The sequence below is a fragment of the Stomoxys calcitrans genome, chromosome 2 (assembly GCF_963082655.1).
Source record: "Stomoxys calcitrans chromosome 2, idStoCalc2.1, whole genome shotgun sequence".
Lineage (NCBI taxonomy): Eukaryota > Metazoa > Arthropoda > Insecta > Diptera > Muscidae > Stomoxys > Stomoxys calcitrans.
Window position 1 is genome coordinate 212,000,969 of NC_081553.1, and position 25,825 is coordinate 212,026,793.

Sequence of the window (25,825 nt, forward strand, 5' to 3'; positions counted from 1 at the left end):
CGATTTGACTTCTTTAGCCCTTACAAGCCGCAATTTTTGTCCGATTTAGCTGAAATTTTGCATGCGGTGTTCTGTGACGACTTTCAACAACTGTGTCAAGTACGGTCCAAATCAGTGATATAGCTCCCATGTAAAACGGTCTCTGGATTATCCTTGTTCGGTTCCAAGAAGCATTAGTTTTGCTAGTTTGACAGAAGTTTGGTATGTACAATAGAATAAAATCATGCCCGTCAACTAAATTAAGTTTGTATAATTTTTTAGATGAATCTATGGTGGTGGTTCCAACGATAGCACGCTTTTACTTGTTTTGTTTTATTCGTGTATAACCTCTAGTACGAGGTCTCACATCCTCTTTCACTTTCCTTTCTTTCTGGGGCACCACAATGAGCCAGTCTGGCCTCCGAGTGAACTCACCTTTGGTTGTGGGCATCCCACTGAACCTAACCTAACATATTAATCGAATAACCACCCAAGTACATTAAATTTATCCGCTCAAAAGTTCCAGAATTATTTCCAAGATTTTTCGATTTGGCAACACTGTGTCGTCTTGTAGAATGAGCATATCAATGGTTGTTGGCTTCACTTACTTCACCTCTGTATGAAGTCCTACCATAGAAGTTTTAACAGAAAACTCACCTTAATATACCACGAAATCCTAACAAGCAGCATATTGTGATTTTTGAGCCCAACGTCACTCATTCACCCTCTCTCACTCCTCTTGAGAGCGAGAGAGATAGAGAAAGAAAGAGGAACTCTTTAACTTTGTTTTTAATATGCATTGAGGTATATACAGCAACAACTAATCCACAGTTGAGACAAAAGTGCGAAGCAGCTATGCATCATGAATAAATACACACACACACACCTTATTGCGTATTATTGTGTATGCACATGGAATATAAGACCGCGGGCTTTGAGATAATTTGCAAATGTATTAAGGGTTTTTTACTGATATAATTTTAGCTCAATAAACTCTTTGTTATGAGAGTCAGACATTTCTTATACGTTTGGAGACAAATTAAAGAGGCAAAGGCGTTAGGTAAAGTAAATTGTCCCAGTTATGATGAAAGAAATTGTAATTTTACTTACATACTAACTCAATATGATACTGGCATTCAATATTCATTTTCGATATACATTTCTTGCGAATTTCTATATACCAAGCATCCATTATTTGTTGCTAATGCTCTTTGTTTTCGTTGAAGGTTATGTTAGGACTGGGTTCCGTTTTGTTTTTATATGCTGTCGTCTTTAACTTTCACTTTTCCAATTAGCATTAATTATTTTATTACCTTTATTTGCATCAACAAACTGTGTAGGCCAATGTGATTTGTTGTTTTCGCCAGCCTATGTATGTATGTATGTACACATGTATAGATAGGAGTGTAGGCGTATTTTCCCTTCTTGTTGTTTACAAATCCCACAATAGATGTCAGCGCAGTTGCCACTTTAAGGTCTCAAGTCAACAGCCTATTCCTTTGTCAAAAGACCTTTTTTATAAGCACTTTGTTTTTTTTTATTATTGCTTTGTTGCTTTCTCTTTTTTTTGAGTTGAATGCAAATTTTCTAACAAATCAATAAGAAATGACTGCCAATTACTGCAAAAAAAATTTTCAAATTCGATTTCAATTACGCAAGCCGATTTATTTTCATTTCAATTTTCTTTACAAAGAAAAATTCCCCCCTCACTCCTCTCGGAGCAAAATTTGAATACTGATTGATAGAGACACCTTCCCACACCCCCAACAATGCTCTTATAAAAAGAAAAGCAGCAATTCATACAAATTATGCGCATTAACATTTTATCACCATCTTTCTGCTTCTAAGATAGATATCCAAGATACCGCCACATGAACCATGAACCCTGGGCTTTTTCTCGGCAATTCCTTACGAGAGGTGGGTAAGGTGTTTATTACGACTCTTGAGCAGGCGGCTCATTTGAGGGGGGAACTTGTTGGCCTATTGCTGATAAATTGTTGTGCTAACCTTCGCCAGCATTCGTTGTGGCACATTCATACATACTTGCCTTGTGATAAAAACCATTCATCCAAAAAATCCATTCCCATTTTGATGGCTGCAAGCGAAGGCGTTCGCGTAGGCTTTGACGTTTGTGGTGAAGTTAATGAAGTTGATGATGCCTTGGTTTATTTATTTCCAATTTTATACACTTTTAGGCAAATATTCTTCTCCAATTTTTTTTGCCAATATTTTGTGATTAAAATGTGTTTAGCGAAAGCAGAATAGGAACAGCTATATAGACACGGCTCGAATATTGGACATTTCAACAAAGTCGTCCGTCTATGCTTTTCAATTTCGTTCGGTTTATATTCTTTTTTCGATTGATTTGTTCCTATGGCACTTGTTTTTTATTTCTTCGTATTGAATATCTCCGATGTCTGCATATCTGATCGTTTGTGCTTTCATCTGCCTGTCCGTCCGTCCGCCGCCTGTCTGATTGTCGATTGCCTGAATGTCTCTTTTGTCTGGCAACACAGCAGCCAAACCATCGCCATCCATCCATCTCCCCTTTATTATCATCTGCGGTGTATTTTGTCTTCGTATCTTTTTTGCATTTGACATTTTATACAAGTGGCAGTGGCAGCAATAGCAGCAGCAGCAGCTAATGGCAAAAAGTATTCAATGGCACCAATATCCTATTTGCATAGAAAAAATCTCACTGCCGCAATTCAACGTCGCGGCCGCCGCTCGCATCATCGATATATCGATTTATTTCATCTGAAGTCAGCAGTAGTAGTCAACCCAAACAGATAAAAAAAACGATTATTCTTTGTTTATTTTTCACGCTCATTCACTCACACACACACACACTGTGAATGCAAATGAGTTGTTTTGTTATGCTGGGGCGGTAAAATTCATTTATACATTGTTCGTTTGTTTTTTGTTTTGATTTTTTTTGTTAACCTGCCTGCCCACCCCCACCCTATGTCCTAACTGTAAAGGAATAATTTGGTTATAAACACACCACACAATCTGTTGATTCAAATCACAATTGATAATCCGATAACCATTGTTAAAGTTTTTTTTTGAGGGGGAAATTAAGTGTGGGGCTTTAAAGTGCATTTAAGTGGTGTAAATAAAAAAAAAAAAAATCAAAGCACACTTTTAGGTGCTTATAGATTTTTTTAATTGCCTAACAGGGTGATACAGCTAAAAAATTATAAAAAAAAAATCTAATTACAATTCCCCCCCTTTGCGAGGAATAATAACGTAAATAATAAATTCATCAGAAACATCAGGAAATTTTTCAGCGGCGATATTTGTGAGGTACTTTGCCATTTGAAAACTTCTCACCAAAGAAGTGTCACTCTGCGGCACGCCGTTCTGCCTGCTTGCTAAGGGAAGTGGATAATATCAAAAGCACATTTAAAAAGACTGCCCTAAACAATCATAAGAGACTTAAGACAATAGGGGAATGGATTGAAGATAAGTTCAGGTTGTGCGGATAATCGATGTGACCACAGATGAATGATACAGAACTCTAGAGGTTTCGGATTGAATGCCTCAGAGGTCAATTGGGATCGAGTGCGAAACACTGATGCATTAATCGACGGCAGAACCCTATCGCGACAATCCCATGGCAGCCGGTTGTACGTACCGGAATGAACCGATGATGTCCTTCATCGGCAAGGGCTGTTGCCATAGTGTGCAACACACTGCTACAACAACAAGAAAAGGCAACTGGTAGCTGTTGCTACACGCTTAATTCTCGTGGTAATCATTGAAAGCGTCCACCCTAGCAAATAGCTCCGCACAGTGGAGTATCACCATTGACACTAATTACTGATACATTTCTTTCTAGCTTATTGGTCACCACGTTCCATGCCACTTCTTGCAGGCCCCGGACCCAACAGAGCCCGACACCTTCTCCTTGGTTCGAAGAAACTCTTTTCATTTCCTTACCAGTCTCACCCTAAAACTCCAGGACCTTCAGCTCCGATTGACTTTCCATGTATATTGTATTGGAGGCTCGATAATTCTGCGGAAGGCACAGTTGTCCAAAGCATGATGCCTTGCTAAACATTCATAAGTGAGAATCGGCCGAACCACCGCCATAAACATCCATTGTACAGTCCCCGTTCTTAGTACACAACACTTCGTATCAAGTTGCGACAGGAATATAACCTTTCTTTTACCTCTCTGACCCTTTTTCTACATTCTTTTTTCAGTCTAGAAGCAGCAAAGCCAACCAAGACAGGTTACCTGAAAATATCCAGATTTCGATTTTTTATAGGGAAGTACCAGTTCTGTGTATACCAGTGAAAGATTGGAAAGGTGAGATACTTATTGGTCTGCAGTTCTTGGGCAAATAGTGGCACGGTTTCGCCACTCGGGACGAAAAACATTCTAACCTCCCGCCATCAAATCGGTACATAGTTCAGCAAAAAGTATCTGCTAAATACCACCTCTAGGAGTGGCATAGATTACGGCTTTGTATCGTAGCATGCAGTATGCCATCTGGTCCCGTCTACGTGTAGAATTCAAATGAATTCACCGCATAGACGATCATTCCTTCTGTTACCATGTCCACATCCACAGACAGTGCCATGGCATATAGAACCGGACTCCCATTCCGAAGCAGATTCCAACTCCGAATCGGATTACCAACCCGAAGCGGACTTCCATTCCAAACCTGACCGAACTTCCACACTGAATCGGACTTCCACACCGAACCAATCATTCCAAGTCGGACTTTTACTTCCACCCCGACTTTCACTCCGAATTGATCTTCCACTCAGAATCGGGCTCCCAATCCGAAATATACTCACACTCAACTGGGTTTGAGCAAGCTTGCTCCTATTTCGAACCATCCTTTGATAAATTCTCCAATTTAAAAACTTTGACCCCGCCTCCCTTGCATTTCTCTGGGGACTTAGACGTAGCTACGTAGCGACTTCGCCTTCGAACCAGACTCGCATTCCGAACCGGACTCGCACTCCGAACCGAACTCCCACTCCGAGCAGGACTCCCATTCCGAACCGGATTATCATTTCGAACCAGACTTTCACTTCCAACAGCACTTGCACTCCGAACCGGACTTCCATTCCGAACTTGACTTCCACCCAAAATTGGCCTTTTACTCCGAACCGAATTTCCACTCCGAACCGGATTACCATTTCGAACCGGACTTGCACTCCGAACCGGACTTGCACTCCGAACCGGCATTGCACTCCGAGCCGGAGTTGCACTCCGAACTGGACTTGCACTCCGAACCGGACTCTTACTCCGAACCGAACTCCCACTCCGAACCGAACTTCCACTCCCAACCGAACTTCCACTCCTAACCGGATTACCATTTCGAACCGGGCTTTCACTTCCAACAGCACTTGAACTCCGAACCGGACTTCCATTTCGAACTTGGCTTCCACTCCAAATTGGACTTTTACTCCGAACCGAATTTCCACTCCGAACCGGATTACCATTTTGAATCGGACATGCACTCCGAACCGGACTCCCATTCAGAACTATACTCCCACTATGAACCAGCCTACCAATCCGAATCTACCCTGAATCAGATTTCAACACCGAACCAGGTTTCCACACCGAATCAAATTTTCACTCCGAATCCGACGTTTACTCCCAACTGGACTTTCACTCCCAATCGGACTTTCACTCCCAAAGGGATTTTCACTCCAAAACGGAATTCCACTCCGGAACTAGGGCCAGTCGAGGATCAAACTCTGCAGCCTTGTGAAGTGCGTTGCATCCTTTAGCAGTTAGAATGTCCAGGTTCCGTCACTCGTCAAAATACTCCCAAGGGTTTTGGCGTTCTCTCTTAGACTTCGGAAGTCGAACATGGCAAATGCGTTTTTTAATTCTCGGTCTAAATCCCGCACCCTCTTTTTCAACCTCCCCTAACGTAACCGCACATTACAATCCTGACAACTAACAACAACTTTTCATTCAGCTTTGTTTCTTGGATCGCTGTAACCTTAAAACTCCTCCGACTGTAAGGAATTATGGTTCCGCCAATTGATTAGAGGCCCCAAGAGAATAATTTAGGAAAATTTTTCGATTGAACAGAAAAATTTGAAAATTTTTTTAGTAGAATAAAAAATGTCGTCCTTATTGCAAAGATAAAAAAATTTTCCAAGCAATTTTTTTTAAAATTTTCTATTTTACAAATCATACATATATTTTCTTTCCATCATGCACACATCCCAAAACATTGCAGACATCTGTGCATGTTGGTATATTAACATGAATTATTGAATTAATTCATGTATTGTCTAACTTAAAAAACAAGATCTTACATACAATAATTACAAATTTTTTTAACTAATACAATAATTAATTAATAATATATATTTGGGAGGTGGGTGTTGGCTTAGTGCAATTAAAAAAAATTAATTGACTTCATTTTCGGTGGTATTGGGCTTGGGGCTAAAATGATCCCACGTTGATATCTCATTGAAAAGACGAGTACCCGGGCACTCTGTGTCTCGTACCTGACGATGACCCATCAATTTAAATTGGGGGTGTATATAGCCCTTGGCCACACCGAAAGCTATCAAATCTTTGGCAGCCTGCAACATTTGTGGGGGAGGCATTTCAGCTGCAAGAAGAAAACGAAAGAAAAATATGTTAGCCAATGTTTGCATGTGGAAAATTCCATTTCTACTTACTTCTCCAATCACCAATTAGACAAATTCCCACACTCTTATCATTGTACTTGGGTGCATGTGCTCCAATGACATTGAAACCTCTACCCACATAAATCATGCCATCACCACCAATGGCAAAACTATAGCCAATGTCATTCCAGTCATGAGTCAATTGATGATAGTCCTGCATGGCACGCATGGCTTTGCGACAATCTTCATTTGTGTTACATGCAGCCGGCTGATATGAATGATGTATTATCACAAATGGTGCTGGTCCCGGAAAATGTTCCACTAACTTGGGGCTACGGGCACCCCATTCTGCCCTTGTGACTATGCCTGAATGTTGTGGTTGCATTTGGTGGCCAAGACCTGAAAATAAATGAATGATGGAGAATGAAAAATTAAAGCATTGGTGGGTAAAAATGTTGAGAATTGTTTTTTTTAAGACATAAAGCTTGTACTATGTTGGTGATTCACAGTGGAAAACTGCATGTTTACGGTGGTTAATGTTTTTAAACCCTATGCAATGATAACATAATGTCTTTGTTAAAACTTTACCATATGTAGTTTGAGATTTTTTTTTAAATGACATCAGCAAGTTTTTTTGTCTCAAAATCTATTATCTAAAAAAAGTAACCACGAAAGAATACGGATTTTCATTGCGAAAAACGAAAGAAATATAAACCATTCGATAATTTTCAATTATTCGCTTCATTTTGTAAATACACCACAATAACCGATAACCATTTGTGAAGTGTGGTGGGAAAATTGATTGTGGGCTTTGGTGATTTAAAAATGGTTAGTATACGCTTATTTTAATTTTTAAAGCATACTTTTAGACGCTAACATTTATATAGAAAAAATGGATTAACCGTGTGCTAAATTTAGCGAAATTAACTGATTTTATGAAAAAAAAAAATCTGATTTCGAGGTATTGAAGGAATCGAGTAGGAATCAATAGGGATTTGATTGTTAAACTAAATCTCGTATAAGAAAATTGAATAGGGAACTAAAAATCCTAAACGGCGTCAGTTTACCTGCCTATCAACTCCTTGGCATCAATGCCAGCGATAAGTTATAACGACTGTTGAGGAAACCCAAAAATTTGCATTTAGGAACAATGTCCAAATTTCTCACATATCAATGAGTGCTGCCTGATTCTATTTTTAGCTCAATTATACGGAAGCTCCTTTTTATAGACAACTCTGAACGCTGTGCCGCAGTGTGAAAACTCTTGTGGTAAATTGTTGTTGTAGCAGTGTAGTATGTTCTATCATTCGTCTGCTTGGTTCTGTTGAATATCCAACTCCAGGAACCTTGCGACTAAGGTGGGGTGCATCCACAGGGATCATGGTCTGAGTCGAGTAGGTCTTGCTGGACAGTTAAACAGGTGACATTTGTCTGATGGTCGATACTTCTGCTAGTATCGTTGCCTGCGCTGGGAAATCGGGCCGCAGCGGCTGCTGCTTTAACGGTGCCGCGGAATCTCCTCTTGCCAATTAGCATATTTGAGAGGGATGTCAGCTCACTGAAGCGGCGATTAGTGTATTCTCTGAAGCCAACCTAATCGGCCTACTTCTGATTGATAAACGTCCGGCGTTTAGAGATTATGAAGTCGGGTGGTTGGTCAATGGTGAGTATTATGGGGAGGTGAACTGATTCCAAAGAAATGACGGTTTATCAGGACACGTTACTCAGGCGATAAGGGGATGCAATGGAAATGTGAGGCAAGCTGCTTCAATTCTTCTTAATCCTAGTGGGGGCATCTTGCAAAACGTGGAGCCTTCAATCGGCTCTGGCAAAGCTATCCCCGCTGGTCGTTACATAGGGGAGAATGCTTGAAACGTGATGCGCATTAAAGTCCCTAGAACCAGGAGATTATGGCCGATATTAGTGGTGTCGGTCCTGTTAATTTGAGATATAACCAACTGGCGGTATGTACCCGTTGTATAGCTCTATCTCGACAGCACCGGACTTGACTGCTATCCCCAAACATTTCATGTAGAGGTCACTAGCACCAGGCGCTAGGCGAGATGGGTCTATATGCATGCAATCACGGTATCACTAAGGCCAATCCCCCACTACCACTCCTTAAGTGATCCTTACATAGCACATGGTATCCAAGACAACTGTGCAGGCTGCAGGTTTAGGTCGTTGCGGATTACAGTACCGGACTTGACTGTTATTCCCATACATTCCATGTAGAGGTCACTAGCGCCAGAAGAAAACGAGATGGGTCTATATTGCACGAAATTAGGGTATCACGAAGGCCAATTCCTCACCACCACTCCATAAGTGATCTTTCAATAGCACATGGTATCCGAGACAACTGTGCAGGCTGCAGGTGTAGGTCGTTTTGGATTGCAAATGGGCCATATGGGCTTTGGTTTTGGACATAGCTCTCATATAAAATGGTCACTCCACTTGACTTCACGGACTTCTAGAAGCCGCAATTGCTATCCGATTTGGCTGAAATTTTCCCTGTAGTGTTTTTTAGCACTTCCAAGCTTCGTGGTAAGTATAGTCCAAATCGGTCTATAACCCATGGAAACCGATATCCCGATTTGACATCTTAATACCCTGGAAGCCACAATTGTTATCCGATTTGGCTGAAATTTTGCACATAGTGTTTTGTCATGACTTCCAATAATTGTGCCAAGTATGGTTCAAATCGGTCTACAACCTGGTATAGCATCCATATAAACCGTTCGCGCGATTTGAGGTCTTGAGCCCCTATAAGCCGCAATTGTTGTCCGATTTGGCTGAAATTTTGCATGAAATGTTTTTTCATGACTTTCAACAATTGTATTAAGTATAGTGAAAATCTTTGCATAACCTGATATAGCTCCCATATAAACTGATTTCCCGATTTGGGGTCTTGATTCCCTAGAAGCCGCAATTGTTTTCCGATTTGGCTGAAATTTTGCACATAGTGTTTTTTCATAACTTCCAACAGTTTTGCCAAGTATGGTTCAAATCGGTGTATAACCTGATATAGCTCCCATATAAACCGATTTTCCGATTTGGGGTCTTGAGCCCCTGGAAGCCGCAATTGTGGTCCGATTTGGCTACAATTTTGGACATAGTGTTTTGCCATGACTTCCAACAATTGCACCGAATATGGTTCAAATCGCTGTATAACCTGGTATAGCTCCCGTATAAACCGATCTCCCGTTTTGGAGTCCTGAACCCCTAGAAGCCGCTATTGTTACCCGATTTGGCTGAAATTTTGCATATAGGGTTTTGTCATGACTTTCAACAATTATGCCTGATATGATATAAATCGGTGTATAATCTAATATAGCTCCCATATAAACTGATTACCCGATTTGGGGTCTTGAGCCCCTATAAGCCGCAATTGTTATCCGATGTGGCTGAAATTGCGCACATAGTGTTTTGTCATGACTTGCAACAATTATGCCCAGTAAGGTTCAAATCGGTGTATAATATGATATAGCTTCCATATAACCCGATCTTCCGATATGGGGTCTTGAGCCCCTGGAAGCCGCAATTGTGGTCCGATTTGGCTACAATTTTGCACATAGTGTTTTGTCATGACTTCCAACAATTGCACCGAATATGGTTCAAATCGCTGTATAACCTGATATAGCTCCCGTATAAACCCATCTCCCGTTTTGGGGTCCTGAGCCCCTATAAGCCGCAATTGTTATCCGATTTGGCTGAAATTTTGCACATAGGGTTTCGTCATGACTTCCAACAATTATGTCAAATATAATATAAATCGGTGTATAATCTGATATAGCTCCCATATAAACTGTTTACCCGATTTGGGGTCCTGAGCCCCTAGAAGCCGAAATTGTTTTCCGATTTGGCTGAAATTTTGCACATAGTGTTTTGTCATAACTTGCAACAATTGCACCAAATATGGTTCAAATCGCTGTATAACCTGATATAGCTCCCGTATAAACCGATCTCCCGTTTTGGGGTCCTGAACCCCTAGAAGCCGCTATTGTTACCCGATTTGGCTGAAATTTTGCATATAGGGTTTTGTCATGACTTTCAACAAATATGCCTGATATGATATAAATCGGTGCATAATCTGATATAGCTCCCATATAAACTGATTACCCGATTTGGGGTCTTGAGCCCCTAGAAGCCGCAATTGTTATCCGATTTGGGTGAAATTTCGCACATAGTGTTTTGTCATGACTTGCAACAATTGTTCCCAGTATGGCTCAAATCGGTCTATAACCTGATATAGCTTCCATATAAACCCATCTCTCGATTAGCCTTCTAATGCTACTAGAAGCTTGAATTTTGCTTGGTACGTAAAGTAAGACTATGCCTTTCAACTTCAACTACGGTTTGTGTAAATTTGATTTTCATGACTTCCAAACTTCGTAGTAAGTATAGTCCAAATCGGTTAATAATCTGATATAGCTCCCATATAAACTGATTTCCCGTTTTGGGGTCTTGAGCCCCTAGAAGCAGCAATTGTTTTCCGATTTTGCTAAAATTTTGCACATATTGTTTTGTCATGACTTGCAACAATTGTTCCCAGTATGGTTCAAATCGGTCTATAACCTGATATAGCTTCCATATAAACCCATCTCTCGATTAGCCTTCTAATGCTACTAGAAGCTTGAATTTTGCTTGGTACGTAAAGTAAGACTATGCCTTTCAACTTCAACTACGGTTTGTGTAAATTTGGTCGAATTTTGATTTTCTCAAAAAGTTTGTGAAACTTTTTTTAATAAAAAATTATTTAAAAATTTTTTTTTTTAATTTTGTCGAAAAAAAATGATGTGAAAATTTTATTTTAAATTTCGTCGAAGTTTTTTTTTGGCAAATTTTGTTTTTTTTAAACCTTAAAACTAATTGTCATCATTTCCAATTTTAATCCACATTATAAATACAGCAGTTTGATTTCAATAATGACAGCTATTAAACAATCTCATCTAATATCTAAGTTTGAACGTTGTTTTAGAAAATGCTTCTGTTTCATTAAAATGCAATGATTAAATTTAATAGCTCTTTTGATGAATAAAAATCCCCCGTTCTATTGCTATGCACTAGTTGTGTTAAATTTAATACCAATTAAATAATTTTAGACGCCTTCAAACAAATAACCGTTATTGTAAACTAAGATTCTAACGATTAGCGATTCATTTATTATTCATTGATCAACAGCATGCACAACATTTCTAGGGAAATAAAAAACAAACAAACAAAAAATCCCCCTATAAGCAAGGCCGGCCACCTCAGAGAGAAATACATACCGTGTATATAAATAACTTAAAGCATAAATAGATTAAGATAAAAGGCAACAAAACTTGTCATTTCCTACAAACAACAAACTTGCTATTTGCCACCTAACAACAATATAAATCTTCCCTTGTCAATAATGGTCGATATGGTTCCGTTAAGTTTTCAAAAAATTCTAAGAAAATTCACTTAAAATCCCCTTTTATTGATGTTGCTTGGCAAATGGTTTGATATGTGTGGAACAACGATAAGACTAAAGTTTATTTTATCATATGTTACTGCATTAAATATCTTAAATGTTTGTCGTTATCGATTTTAAACATAATCGAAGGCTATTTCAATTTTGAGGGGGAATCTTTGATGTTATCTTTGCACATAACAAAGCTATGGAAACAAAAAAAAAAATAAAAATTTTACAAAATTTTCTATAAAAATAATTTTTAATTGAAAGAAAATGTTGACAAAATTTTTTATAAAAAATTTTATATATTGTAGTAATACAATTTTGACCAAGTAAACGAAGGGGGGCGGACCCTCCCCCATAACGCAATTTTCAAAAACGCTAGATCTCGGAGATGAGTGCACCATTTTAAGCCAAATTTTGTATGCCACCTTTTGGTACCCTAAAAACATGAAAATGATATAACATCTTGAGGTTAATAAAGGGGGACGCCCTATCCCAAAACCCACCCGGGCGGACATGTTTACAGATTGGGACAATATGGGTATCAAATGAAAGGTATTAAGGAGTACGGTACGAACTTGGTATACAAATTTCGCCCAAAGTGTTCGGGGGGTCCCCCAACCCCAAAAACACCCAACAGGAGTCTTTCACCGCTTTGGGCAATATGGGTATCAAATGAAAGGTATTAAAAAGTAGAGTACAAATCTGATATAAAAATTTATTCCTTCGTGTTGATGTTGACAATATTTTTTTATAAAAAATTTTCTTGAGTAATACAATTTTGACCAAGTAAACGAAGGGGGGGCGGGCCCTCCCCCATACTGCAATTTTCAAAAACGCTAGATCTCGGAGATGAGTGCACCGATTTAAGCGAAATTTTGTATGCCACCTTATGGTAGCCCAAAAACATAAAAATGGTTTAACATTTGGGGGTCAAATAACCTGGGGGGACGCCCCATCCCAAAACCCACCCGGACGGAGATGTTTACCGATTGGGTTTGTACAAATCTGACATTCACACCCCCCAAAACCCCCTACCTAGGTGAGAAGTTTGCCCCTATTCCTTAGTGGAATGTTCATGGGCAAAATTTGCAATTTGCAAGTGCGTGGGTGGCCACCCCACTCTACATACCACTCAAACTGGACATATTTTTCGATTATGAGAAAAAGGGGCTCAAATCTGGTATCTGTTTTAAGGCCAAGTGTTTCTGGGACATCTAGGAGATGTGTGAGGCGATTTAAGCCAAATTTAGTTTGTTTATAAAAACTCCAAAACGGAAAATTGGTATCCCTATTTAAGGTGGTATATCTAGGGGGGGGCCGCGCCCACCTTTAAAACCCGACAAATGGAAATATAAACCAATAATGACAATATGGGGCTCAAATGAAAGGTATTTGAGACTAGATCGCGAATCTGATATATGGCGGCCACCGTACCGCAGAGGTTAGCATGTCCGCCAATGACGCTGAACGCCTGGGTTCGAATCCTGGCAAGACCATCAGAAAAAATTTTCAACGGTGGTTTTCCCCTCCTAATGCTGGCAACATTTGTGAGGTAATATGCCATGTAAAACTTCTCTTCAAAGAGGTGTCGTACTGCGGCACGCCGTTCGGACTCGGCTTTAAAAAGGAGACCCCTTATCATTGAGCTTAAAACTTGAATCGGACTGCACTCATTGATATGTGAGAAGTTTGGCCCTGTTCCTTAGTGGAATGTTCATGGGCAAAATTTGCATTTATCTGATATATTTAGCGACCACAGCAATATAAGGCTCAAATGAATGGTATTTGGGGGTAGAGCACGAAAATAATATCCACATTGGAGCAGAATATCTCCCAAACAGGACTTATTTCCTGACTGTGCCAGTAAGGGGCTCAGATAAAATAAGAGAGTGAAAGAAGGCGCAGCGGAGGGGGTCCTGTCCAGCTATTTTGTATAAATTTTTTTTTTTTTAAATTTTCCATAGAAAAAAAAATTTTTTTTCAATTTTTTATAGAAATTTTTTTTTTTAAATTTTCTATTGAAATTTTTTTTTTTTTAATTTTCTATAGAAAAAATTTTTTTTTCAAAATTTTCCATAGAAAAATTTTTTTTTTCAAAATTTTCTATAAAAAAAAAATTTTGACTAAATTTTTCATAAAAAAATGTTAGAAAAAATTGTCTTTAAAAAAATTTTTTTCCAATATTTTATTTTTATAAAAAATTTTTTTTTTTTTTAATTTATTTTTATTTTTTTTATAGAAATTTTGATAAACTTTTTTATCATTTTTTGTTTTCAATTAGTATAAATATTCAATAAAATACCTTCATTTACACATTACTGGAAAGAATTGGAGAAATCATCTTTGAAAGCTTGAAATTCTAAGTTTTTTGTTTGTGTTGATGCAATCCCAGTCATCATGTCATCATTTCCTCATATATACAACGTCTAATGCGCTAAATTATCATCGTTGGCAGACCTCCTCACATTTATCTCCAAGATCCATAACCAGTTAAAACCAATTCTCATATTCCCCTTAGCCAGTTATAACTGGATTTGGTTTTTTTATTTTTTGTTAATTTTTTTTTTTTGCAAAATGAAACTGTCTATATTTTCAAAGCTTGAATTCAAATTTGCGCAGGGTTGAAGGTGAATATGTATAATGTCAACAACCTACCATAAACACATTACAAATCCATCTTCATTTAACATAAGAGTTCAAGAGGAAGGAAAAAAAAAACCAAAAACATTCAATAATCCAATAGAAAAACATGCTGCCATAACCCATGTAGCCTATAATCTGAAGATATTTTGCATATGCCAAAAATAAACTCATTAATTTAAATATTCACGTTAAACAAAAACTAGTGCACACATGTCACTCAAAATTTAAAGCTGACATAGCTATTTTTAGTCTAATGTGCTGTTGTTCAAACAACAACAACAACAAAAAAACGCATAAGCCAAACAAGTTTAAAAATAAAAACCGACAAATCATGCTGGAAGCCCTTAACAATGGAAAAATTTAAATTTGGCGCTAAATCTGTGGTTATCAATAAAAGATGGTTTGTTATTTGAATGGCATTTGTTTTTTGTTTAGACCACAACAATTCCATTGTAAATAATGTTTATTTTTTTTATTGATTGGTCGATTAAAAGATTGAAAAATGGGAAAAAAAAACTTTATGACACTAATATACAAAAGCGAGAGTTTATAATGAAATAAACCAATAAACTGTTTGGAAAAAATGTCAACAATCACCTTATCTATGCATTTAAAATATAATTTTGGCACAAAGTATATACAATGCTGTTGAGCAAGATTTTTTATACAGCTAAATTACAAGAAAGTACCAGAGAAATTTAAGAAAACAATATTTTTATACCCACCAGCATAGGATGGAGGGTATACAACTCTAGTCATTCCGTTTGTAACACCTTGAAATATCGATTTAATCTTTAACTTTAATCAAAGTTTGTTTCCTCTTGGCTTCTTTTTATGCTAAGTGTAAGTTATGTTTATGTGTGCAACCTTAACAACTATTTTTGCTTACTTTTCCCATAATATTGCAAAACTTGTTGAAGAAGCTGCACCCAAGAAGCAAACATACATTTTGTGTCAGTGGAGGCCTTGAGAAAAACTTTATTGCCTACAGTTTAATAAAATCAATTCGTTTAAATTTTTGATAAATTCGTTAATGATAATTTAGAAAAGTAGTAAACGAATTGATATAGAGAAACTATATGCAAAATTGCTTTCCTCTTATCTTCTATTTATGCCAAGTGTAAGTTATGTTTATGTGTGCAAACTTGAAAGACTATTTATGCTTACTTTTCCCAAAATATTGCAAAACTTGTCGAAGAAGCTGCACCCAAGAAGCAAACATACATTTTGTGTCAGTGGAGGCCTTGAGAAAAACTTTATTGCCTACAGTTTAATATAATCAATTCGTTTATATTTTTGATAAATTCGTTAATGATAATTTAAAAAAGTAGTAAAAGAATTGATATAGAGAAACTATATGCAAAATTGTTTCCCCTTAGCTTCTACTTATGCCAAGTGTGAGTTATGTTTATGTGTGCACACTTAAAAGACTATTTATGCACACTTTTCCCAAAATATTGCAAAACTTGTCGAAAAAGCTGCACCCAAGAACCAAGCATACATTTCATGCCAATGGAGGCCTTGAGAAAAACTTTATTGTTTACAGTTTATTAAAATCAATTGGTTTAAATTTTTGATAAATTGATAAAACTTGTCGAAGAAGCTGCACCCAAGAAGCAAACATACATTTAGTGGCAATGGAGGTCTTGAGAAATTCTTTATTGCTTACAGTTTAATAAAATCAATTCTTCTATTTTTTTATAAATTTGTTAAACATAATGTGGAAAAGTGGTAAACGAATTGATATAGAGAAACTATATTCAAAATTTCTTTCCTCTTATCTTCTATTTATGCCAAGTGGAAGTTAGGTTCATGTGTGCAAACTTAAAAGACTATTTATGCTTACTTTTCCCAAAATATTGCAAAACTTGTCGAAGAAGCTGCACCCAAGAAGCAAACATACATTTAGTGGCAATGGAGGTCTTGAGAAATTCTGTATTGCTTACAGTTTAATAAAATCAATTATTATATATTTTTTTTTATAAATTTGTAAAACATAATGTAGAAAAGTAGCAAACGAATTGATATAGAGAAATTATATGCAAAATTGGTTTCCTCTTAGCTTCTTTTTATGCCAAGTGTAAGTTATGTTTATGTGTGCAAACTTTAAAGACTATTTATGCTTACTTTTCCCAAAATATTGCAAAACTAGCCGAAGAAGCTGCACCCATGAACCAAGCATACATTTCATGCCAATGGAGGCCTTGAGAAAAACTTTGTTGTTTAAAGTTTATTAAAATCAACTGGTTTAAATTTTTTTTTATAAATTTTCTTAGGATAAATAGAAAAAGTGGTAAACGAATTTATATGAAGAAACTTTATGCACAATTTGTCTCCTCTTGGCTTCTACTTACGCCAATTGTAAATATGTTTATGTGTGCACTTTTAATGTCCAGTCGTTGCTTTATTTTTTCTCAACAATGACAATATGGGTAAATTACTAGTCAAAAAAGCTGCACACATGAACCAAATGTTCATTTTGAGTAATTGGGGGGCCTCGAGAGAAATTTAATGCTAATAGTTTCGTAAAATCAATTCGTTTAAATTTTGTTTTATACATTAGCTAACCATAATTTCGAAAATTATTATACGAATCGATATAGAGAAAATATGAACAAAACCTGTTTCCTCTTGGCTTTTTGCTATGTCAAGTGTATGATATGTTTATGTGTGCAATTTGAACTACTAGTTTTTGTTTAGTTATCTCAAACGACTACTTTTTTGCCTACTTATCCTCCCAAATGTGGCAATACTAGTCCAAGAAGCTGCACACATGAACAAAGCATACATTCTGCGGAAATAGAAGCCTTGGGAAAAAATTTAGTCTTCACTGTTTCTTAAGGTCAATTCGTTTGACTAGTTTATAAGATACTAGGTAAAAAATGTTTTAGAAAAGTTGTCAAAGAATTGATGTGGAGAAACTATAAGCAGAATTGGTTTTATCTTGCTTTCTACTAATGGCGGTTGCAAAGTATGTTTATGTGTGCAACATTAAATCCAGTTTTAACTTATTTTTCTTTACAAATATGACACTTAAAGTTGAAAAAGCTGCACACATTAGCCATACATGCATTATGTGCAATAAGAAGCTTTGAGATAAACTTTAGTTCTAACAGATTCTCAAAATCAATTCGTTTAATATTTATAAATTCACTACATATAATTTCGAAAAGTGATAAATGAATTGATATAGAAGAATTATAAGCAGTATTTGTTTCCTCTTGATTTCTAATTATGACAAGAGTATGTGTGCAACTAAAACGACTAGATTTTGCTTGCTTTTCTTCTCAAATGTGGCAATACTGGCCGAATAAGGTGAACACATGAACCAAACATACATCATGTGTAAAAAGAAGCTTTGGGAAAATGTAGAATTCTTGTGGTTTCTCAAAATCAGTTCGTTTAAATCTTTTATAAATTCACAAAATATAATTCCGAAATGTTGTAAACGAATTGATATAGAAGAACTATAAGCAGCATTTATTTTCTCATAACTTTTCATTATGCCAAGAGTAAGATAAGTTTATGTGTGCAACATAAACGACTAGATTTCGCTTACTTTTCTTCCCAAATGTGGCAATACTGGCCAAAAAAGGTGCACACATGAACCGAACTTACATTATGTGTAAAACGAAGCTTTGGGAAAATGTAGAATGCTTGTGGTTTCTCAAAATCAATTCATTTAAACCTTTTATGAATTCACAAAAGATAGTTTCGAAATGTGGTAAACGAATTGATATAGAAGAACTATAAGCACCATTTGTTTCCTCCTGATCTCTTATTATGCCAAGAGTAAGATAAGTTTATGTGTGCAACTAATACAATAGATTTTGCTTACTTTCTTCCCAAATGTGGCAATACTGGCCGAATAAGATGCACACATGAATCAAACACACATTATGTGTAAAAAGAAGCTTTGGGAAAATGTAGAATGCTTGTGATTTCTCAAAATCAATTCGTTTAAATCTTTTCTAAATTCACAAAAGATAATTTCGAATTTGGTAAACGAATTGATATAGAAGAACTATAAGCAGCATTTGTTTCCTCATAACTTCTCATTATGCCAAGTGTACGATAGTGTTTATGAGTGCAATTGAAAAGGCGAGTTTTTGCTAACATTTCCTTCCAAATGTGGCAATACTGGTCAAAGAGGATGTACACACGAACCAAACATATATTATATGAAAAAGGTTGCTTTGGGAAAAGGTAAAATGCTTGTGGTTTTTAATAATCAATTCTTTCCTATCTTTTAAAAATTCACTTAAGAAAATTTCGAAAATTGGTAAGCGAAATGATATAGAAGAGGAAGAAGCACCATTTGTGTCATCCTAACTTTAACTTACGCCAATTGTAAGAACTGTTTATGTGTGCAACTTAACGACTAGTTTTTCTTCCTAACATACATTCTGTAAAAAAGAAGCTTTGATAAAGATGAAATGCTAGTATTTTCTCTAAATCAATATGTCAGCCAATTTTTGTAAATCTGAAAAAAATGTTTTTTAAGATTGTCCTGTCATCCTCTGCTTATGGCAAGTGTAAAATGTGATTAGGTGTGCAGCTTCAACGACTAGTACACTGAGCCCTAAGAAGTCTCTATTTTTATTTGATTTCACACTATATTTCATTGTGTTTGATACTTACAGTTGTAATGAAGTATAAACACTACTTTCGGTTTGATTGTTTGAAAATTGCAATTTTGTATATTTTCTTAATAACAATTCCTTTATGATTCGATATTTCACACGTCCATCACATGGCTCTATGTTTTAACAAAATGATTTTTGCACAGAAAAAAAATCCAACGCCACTCTTAAACCACCATCCACGAAAGCAGGTGTATGACTAATGACACTTTTAACACCCTGTATTCTTAATAATCAACCAACTACTGACTGCTTTTTTGAATGTAGTATAAAACAATTTATGTGTCATTTGTTTTGACGTCAGTATTAACATACATACGTTGTTCACAAATTTACATACATACCAAGATATCTCTATGCTTATGGTTTTAATAATGGCATATTTATGGAAATATTCAAAAAGTTGTTGAATATTTATAACAAATAACAATTTTATTTATACTTTTGGTTTGCTTTGCTTTGGTTTGTTGTGTCATAAACAATTACCAAGTTATTTTTTTTTCCAAAGCAGATTTAATGCAGATTTGGGAGATTTGAATAAATAAACGACACATTCAAAACATTCAAATTGACCGTTGACTGTATAAACATTAATTCTAGCATTTTAACTACTGGTTTTTTTTTTCTTTGGTTTCTACTATTTTTTCATAGATTGTATAAGTGAGAACACCGGGGACATTTATCATCATCAGCAACGTCATTCTCACCTCCATCCATTAACAGCCAGAGTTTATGGAGTTTTGTTTTGATAAAAGGACAGACAGACAGACAATCAAAACTCGAGCATATTTCAATTTGAATATCAAATCTAAATCTATTGTGGTGTTGACCAAAGGTAGGTATGGAAACAATTTTTTTTTGTTATAAATGCTTTAGAAAATTTGGACTATTAGGTAACGTAGGTATGAAAACATTTTTTTTTTATAAATTCTTTACAAAATTTAGTTTGTTGAGTAATGTTTTCAAAAGGCCATTGTGTGTTTAACGTTGTTCAGTGTTGCTTAGTTTAAACTCAAAAATTGCTATTTCTATAGTATTTCCCCTTTCTCGATGGGGGGAATAACTATTTATTGATAGAAATTAGTTTGATACTATTCCATTCTATTCCACGAAAAGTAATGCTATGCCATGCCACATCATAGTCATGCCTTAATAGTTTTAGTTTACAACAATAATCTATGAGTTGTAATTATACAACTTAACCAACAACATCACTTTTCAGGTGATATGTTGTTTTTTTTCTTAGAATTCAAAAAAAAAAATGACAAAGGTTAATGGCTTTGTTAAAGGTTTTTAAAAAACTAACTATTCTATGGAAAATTGCTAACAAAGTTATAGAACGTGATTAGATTTGCCCCTTGGATCAATCGAAAAATTTCAGCTTAAAACCGTTTCCTATTTACAAGTACTCACATGTGTTCTTGAATTACCCAAACATTATTTTATTTTGATAAAAAAAGGCAATTGAAAACACATGGATTAATTATAGGGTTGAACGCTTTCTGACATTTACACAAAATAAAAATATATTTATTTACACATGTTTTTAAATGATCTTATTGTTTAAGTGTTGAAGTTAAATACTTATGGCATTATACTTTTGCCAGGCAAAGGCAAAGTTATTCAATACAATATATAAATATATTTTATTAACAGTATAGAAAATATTTGAAAATGCAATACATGTGACGGTCTCTCTATAATAATGAGAATCTCTTCGCAAACAATTGCACACATGAATAAATCATGCATCGTGTGTTAGTATATGCTTTAAGACAAAATATAAACCTTACAGTTTCCTTAAATCAATTCATCCACATAAATTTTAAAAAAAGTTTTTAATGAATTGATATAGGTAAACTATTAGCATTATTTAATTGCTCATAAATTCTATTTACATTAGATGTAAAATATGTTGATGTGTGCAGCTTTATCAACAAGTATTAGTCCGCATTAACCAAAATTAAATGCATATATGACGGTCTCTCTATAATAATGTGAATCTCTTCGCAAACAGTTGCACACATGAAAAAATCATGCATTGTGTGTTAGTATATGCTTTAAGACAACATATAAACCTTATAGTTTTCTTAAATCAATTCATCTACATAAACGTTGAAAAAGTGTTTTACGAATTGATATAGGTAAACTATTAGCATTATTTAATTTCCCATAACTTCTATTTACGTTAGATGTAAAATATGTTGATGTGTGCAGCTTTATCGAAAAGTATTAGTCCGCATTAACCAAAATTAAACCATGCATTTTTAAAGACAATTTTAACATTGCTCAAGAATAGTTAAAAAAAAAATGGTAAACGAATTGATGTAAGGAAACTATAAGCACTATTGAATTCCTCATAATTTCCACTAGCTTCAAATGTTAAGTATGTTTGTGTGTGCAACTAAATCGCCTGGAATTTGCCAACATTTTCCCGAAATAAAAAATTATTTTTTTTATGACTATTTTATAGTCCTTCAAAAAAGACAAACAAATTGATATAGAGAAACTATAAGCTTTATTTTATTATTGTTTATCTTCTACTTCTACCAAGTGTATGTAAGTAAGGTCTATGTGTGCTTTAATGTCAAGTTTTCGTAAGTTTTTTTTCCAAAAATATGGTAATACTTTTCACAGAAGCTGCACACATAAACCAATCATACGTCATATACAAAAATGAGCTTCGAGAAAACCCTAAATTCTAATAGCTTCTCAAAATCAATTCTTATTATATATTTTATTTCCATTCAAATAGATTTTTTAAAAGTGTTATATGAATTGATATGGAGCTTCTTTAAGTATGTGATATTTCCTCATAACTTCTATTTATGCCAAATTTAAGCAAATTGCAGCTTTAATGACTAGTTTTGCTTATTTTTTCCTCAAAATATTGCAAAATTTGTGAAAAAAGCTGCACACATTAACAAATAATACATGTGGTGTAAATGGAAGGTTGGTGTTAATAGTTTCGAAAAATCAATTCGTTAACATTTTTTGCAAATTCCATAAATAATTATTTTGAAAAATTTTAAACGAATTGATATGAAAGAATGATAAGCACCATTAAATGCAGCATGACTTTAACTCACGTCAAATGTAGCAATTGTTTATGTGTGCAGCTCAGTAGACTGGCATTTGCTGAAATTTTGGTTAAATAAAGAAATAATTTTTGATTAATATTTAAGAGCATACCAAAAAATGGCATACGAATTGATATAGGAAAAATATAGGCAGCATTTGTTTTCCCTAATCTTCTTCTACCGAATGTAAGTTAAGTTAATGTGTGCAGATTTAGCTACTAGTTTTTGCAAATTTTTCTAAAAATATTGTAACTCTTTTCGGAAAAGCCGCACACATAAACAAATCATACTTCATGTGCAAAAATGAGCCTTGAGAAAACAGGTAATGCTTATAGCTTCTCAAAATCAATTCGTATTTTTTTATTTGTATTAATATCTGATGTCAATTTAATAGCTTATCAAAAATGAAAAACGAATTGATGTGGGGAAAATATAAGCAGAATTTGTTTTCACTTACCTTCTACATCTACCAAATGTAAGTTAGGTCTATGTGTGCAACTTTAACTACCAGTTTTCTTCCACAACCAGTTTACTTCCACAAAAATATGACTTAAAAAAAATGTTCAACGAATTGATACAAAAGAGCTTTAAGAGTCATTATATTCTTATTCACTTCTACTTACGCCAAATGTAAAACATGTTTATGTGTGCAGCTTAATGGACTGGCATTTGCCAAATTTTTCCCGAAATAAAAAATATATTGTTGGTGATTATGTAATAGTCCTTCAGAAATGTGAAACGAATTGATATAGGGGAACTACAAACATCATTTCTTTTCTTTTATCTTCTTCTTCTACAAAATTTAAGTAAGGTTTATGTGTGCAGCTTTACGGTAAAGTTTTCGTATATTTTTTCCAAAAATATAGTTATACTTTTCGCAAACTGCACTCATAAACTAGTCATATGTCATATGCAAATATGAGCTTTGAGAAATCATGTAGTGTTTAAAGCTTCTTGAAATCAATTCGTATATTTTTCTTGTTAGTTTTGGTAAAAGAGGTTTCAGAAAATTGTTAAACGAATTGTTATAGGAAAGTTAAAAGTATTTGATATTTCCTCATAATTCCTACTTAAGGAAAATGTAAAGTATGTTCATGTGTGCAGCTAAAAACCTTTGCCAAAGTCTGTTAAAATTGGTTCAGAATTATATTTAGCGTCCATATAGTGGTAATGGGCAATTTCCACTTATAGGGTTGGTGTATGGTATTTTAAAGATAGTCGATAGTGTAATATGTTCGTTAATTCAAACGATAAAATGTGTTTAAGTAATCTTAGGTTGGGTTGGGTTAAAGTGGCAGTCTGCCATCAGGCTCACATAGACGTTTGCGTCCATTGTGATATCACAGGAACAGAAAAAGGAAGATGCCTTCTAGTTTTTACCGTTGAACCATCCAGAACACTTTGAAAATCCCAATAATATGCAAATGTTCACATCCGATAAATCAAACAAGTTCTCAAAGAAATGAGAACCTAAAGTGGAACTTCTTCAGACTGCCAGTACGTGTTCTATAGTTTATACTTCCTCTAAGTCCTCACAGCTTCTGCAAAAGTCGTTACTTGCAATCTTCAGTTTGTCAGGATGAATGTTCACATCTGCTAAATCAGACGAATTCTCAAAGAAATGAGAACCTAATGTGGAACTCTTTCTGACTGCCAGTCGGGGCACACACAGACAGCAGATATTCTATAGACTCTTTCTTCGACGCCTTCACAGCTTCGGCAAAAGTCGTTACAGGCAACCTTCAATCTGTCACGGACACAATGACTGAGACATTGTGTCCGTGACAGACACAATCACTGAGACATCTGTTCTAGCCAAAGACAGCAAAGCAGTAGAACTCCTCTAGGCTAGATTAGGCCATATAGTTTTGGAATGTGCACAGCCCCCTCTTTGTGACCTTCTATCATTCGTTGTCCTTCGGGGCTGGAGGCATACCCACAGATTCCAGTATCCCTGGAGTGTGTAGGATTGTTCCTAGTCTCGCAAGCTCATCCGCTTTACAATTCTCAAGGATATTTCTATGGCCCGGCACCTAGAACAGGTGGATTTTGAACTGTTCAGCCATCTCGTTGAGAGATCTGCGACAGTCGAGGGTGGTTTTTGTATTCAGAAATAGGGAAGCCATCTCAATTTCAGAATAAACCCTCTTTTGCTCGATATGATCACCGTTTGCCGTGGCAATTGGTTTGTTTCCCTCGGAAAACGAATTGCAAGCTGCACGACTGATATCTGCCTGTATTTTGGCTTTCTTCAGCGCATCCATATTGTCATATTTTTTATAGCCACCATCATAGGGGGCCATACTAATCTAGTCATTCCGTTTGTGACACCTCGAAATATTGATCTGCGATATTTCGCATCATCTTGAAATTCTAAGTCTATCTAGCCTTGGCGTTTGGCAACGATACCTTTATTATTGTAACCATTTACAGCGCGTTCAACAAACATTTTGTTCACTTTAAGGTATTTGAGTTCGCCAACAATAGAAGGTTTTAACCGTCTTGAAATTCTAAGTCGATTTAGTCTTGACGTTTGGCAACGACGTTTGGTAATACTGTAACGATTTATAGTGCGATAAACAAACATTTAGTTCACTTTGAGGTGTTTGAGTTCGCCAACAATATCACGTTGTTATTGTTCAGCCAAATATTATGCAATCACACCATTAAGCTTGAACTTCATGAATTACCATGACCATAACCTTCATGAATAACCATAGTTTTAAGTAAAATCAACACCAACATCATTTGGCGGTTTGAAAACAATTTAATGAGCTGTCAAAAAACAAATATCATGTAACTGTCAATTCTATTTAGCTTCATGGATATACCAGTTAGAACATGGTTAAAAAATTTTTTTCTTTATCCCTTTGAGGACTACAAAATGGGATCTTTTTTGCCTTTCGTATACAAAAGGTCAAATTCTTTCCTTCGCGCCCCGGTAGCCGAATTAGTAGAGTGCTTGGATTACCAGTACAGGGGCAATCCCATGGCAGGCGGTTGTACGTACCGGATTGACCCGATGGACATCTTCATCGGCAAGGGCTGCCGCCTCAGTGTATAACACACTGCTACAACTACAACAACCAGTACAGGGGTCGTGGGTTCGATTCCCGACAGAAGCCTTGATCTGTCGCTACTGTGCCACTAAAGGGCTGCCACTCTTACCTAACCTTACCTTCTTTCGCTTTGATATTATTTTAATTTCATAACTCACTTTATGTCAAAAAATAGTAATTTCCTAAAAACGTCCTAGGTAGACGTTTCCTAGACGTCTTAAAATTTTCAGTAATTTTTTCATGAATGAAAAAGAAAAAAATATAATATAAATTTATAATTTATACATATATTCAATATCAATTTGAATATATTAGCCATCAGCTAAATGGAAAGTATTTCATTGACAGCTGGCGCCAAAACCAT

At 35.7% G+C, this 25,825-nt stretch overlaps 3 protein-coding genes across 10 annotated transcripts in view; 1 reads left to right on the top strand and 2 right to left on the bottom strand.

Moving 5' to 3' along the window:
• The window catches only part of LOC106088800 (glutamic acid-rich protein), a 50,488-nt gene extending 48,088 nt beyond the window's left edge, over positions 1 to 2,400 (bottom strand). The window contains exon 1 of one of the 2 annotated variants that reach the window (XM_013254488.2): positions 2,027 to 2,400. In XM_013254488.2, coding sequence (XP_013109942.2) covers positions 2,027 to 2,066 — 40 coding nt within the window. In that variant the 5' untranslated portion in view covers positions 2,067 to 2,400. Of the gene's footprint in view, positions 1 to 1,292; positions 1,511 to 2,026 lie in introns of those variants that run through there. The other variant, XM_059362949.1, reaches the window with a different exon arrangement.
• The window catches only part of LOC106080680 (trichoplein keratin filament-binding protein), a 164,618-nt gene that overhangs the window by 79,270 nt on the left and 59,523 nt on the right, over positions 1 to 25,825 (top strand). For 4 of the 6 annotated variants that reach the window (XM_059362954.1, XM_059362956.1, XM_059362955.1 and 1 more), the window contains exon 2: positions 19,974 to 20,157. The exons of 1 other annotated variant lie outside the window; for it this stretch is intronic. The gene's annotated coding sequence lies outside the window, so the exon portion shown is untranslated. Of the gene's footprint in view, positions 1 to 19,973; positions 20,162 to 25,825 lie in introns of all 6 variants that reach the window. One more of the 6 variants, XM_059362957.1, reaches the window with a different exon arrangement.
• The window catches only part of LOC106088801 (peptidoglycan-recognition protein LB), a 50,910-nt gene continuing 31,213 nt past the window's right edge, over positions 6,129 to 25,825 (bottom strand). For both annotated transcript variants that reach the window (XM_013254491.2, XM_013254489.2), the window contains exons 2-3: positions 6,645 to 6,992; positions 6,129 to 6,574 (exon numbers count right to left, since the gene is read on the bottom strand). In XM_013254491.2, coding sequence (XP_013109945.1) covers positions 6,366 to 6,574; positions 6,645 to 6,978 — 543 coding nt within the window. In that variant the 5' untranslated portion in view covers positions 6,979 to 6,992 and the 3' untranslated portion in view covers positions 6,129 to 6,365. The remainder of the gene's footprint in view (positions 6,575 to 6,644; positions 6,993 to 25,825) is intronic.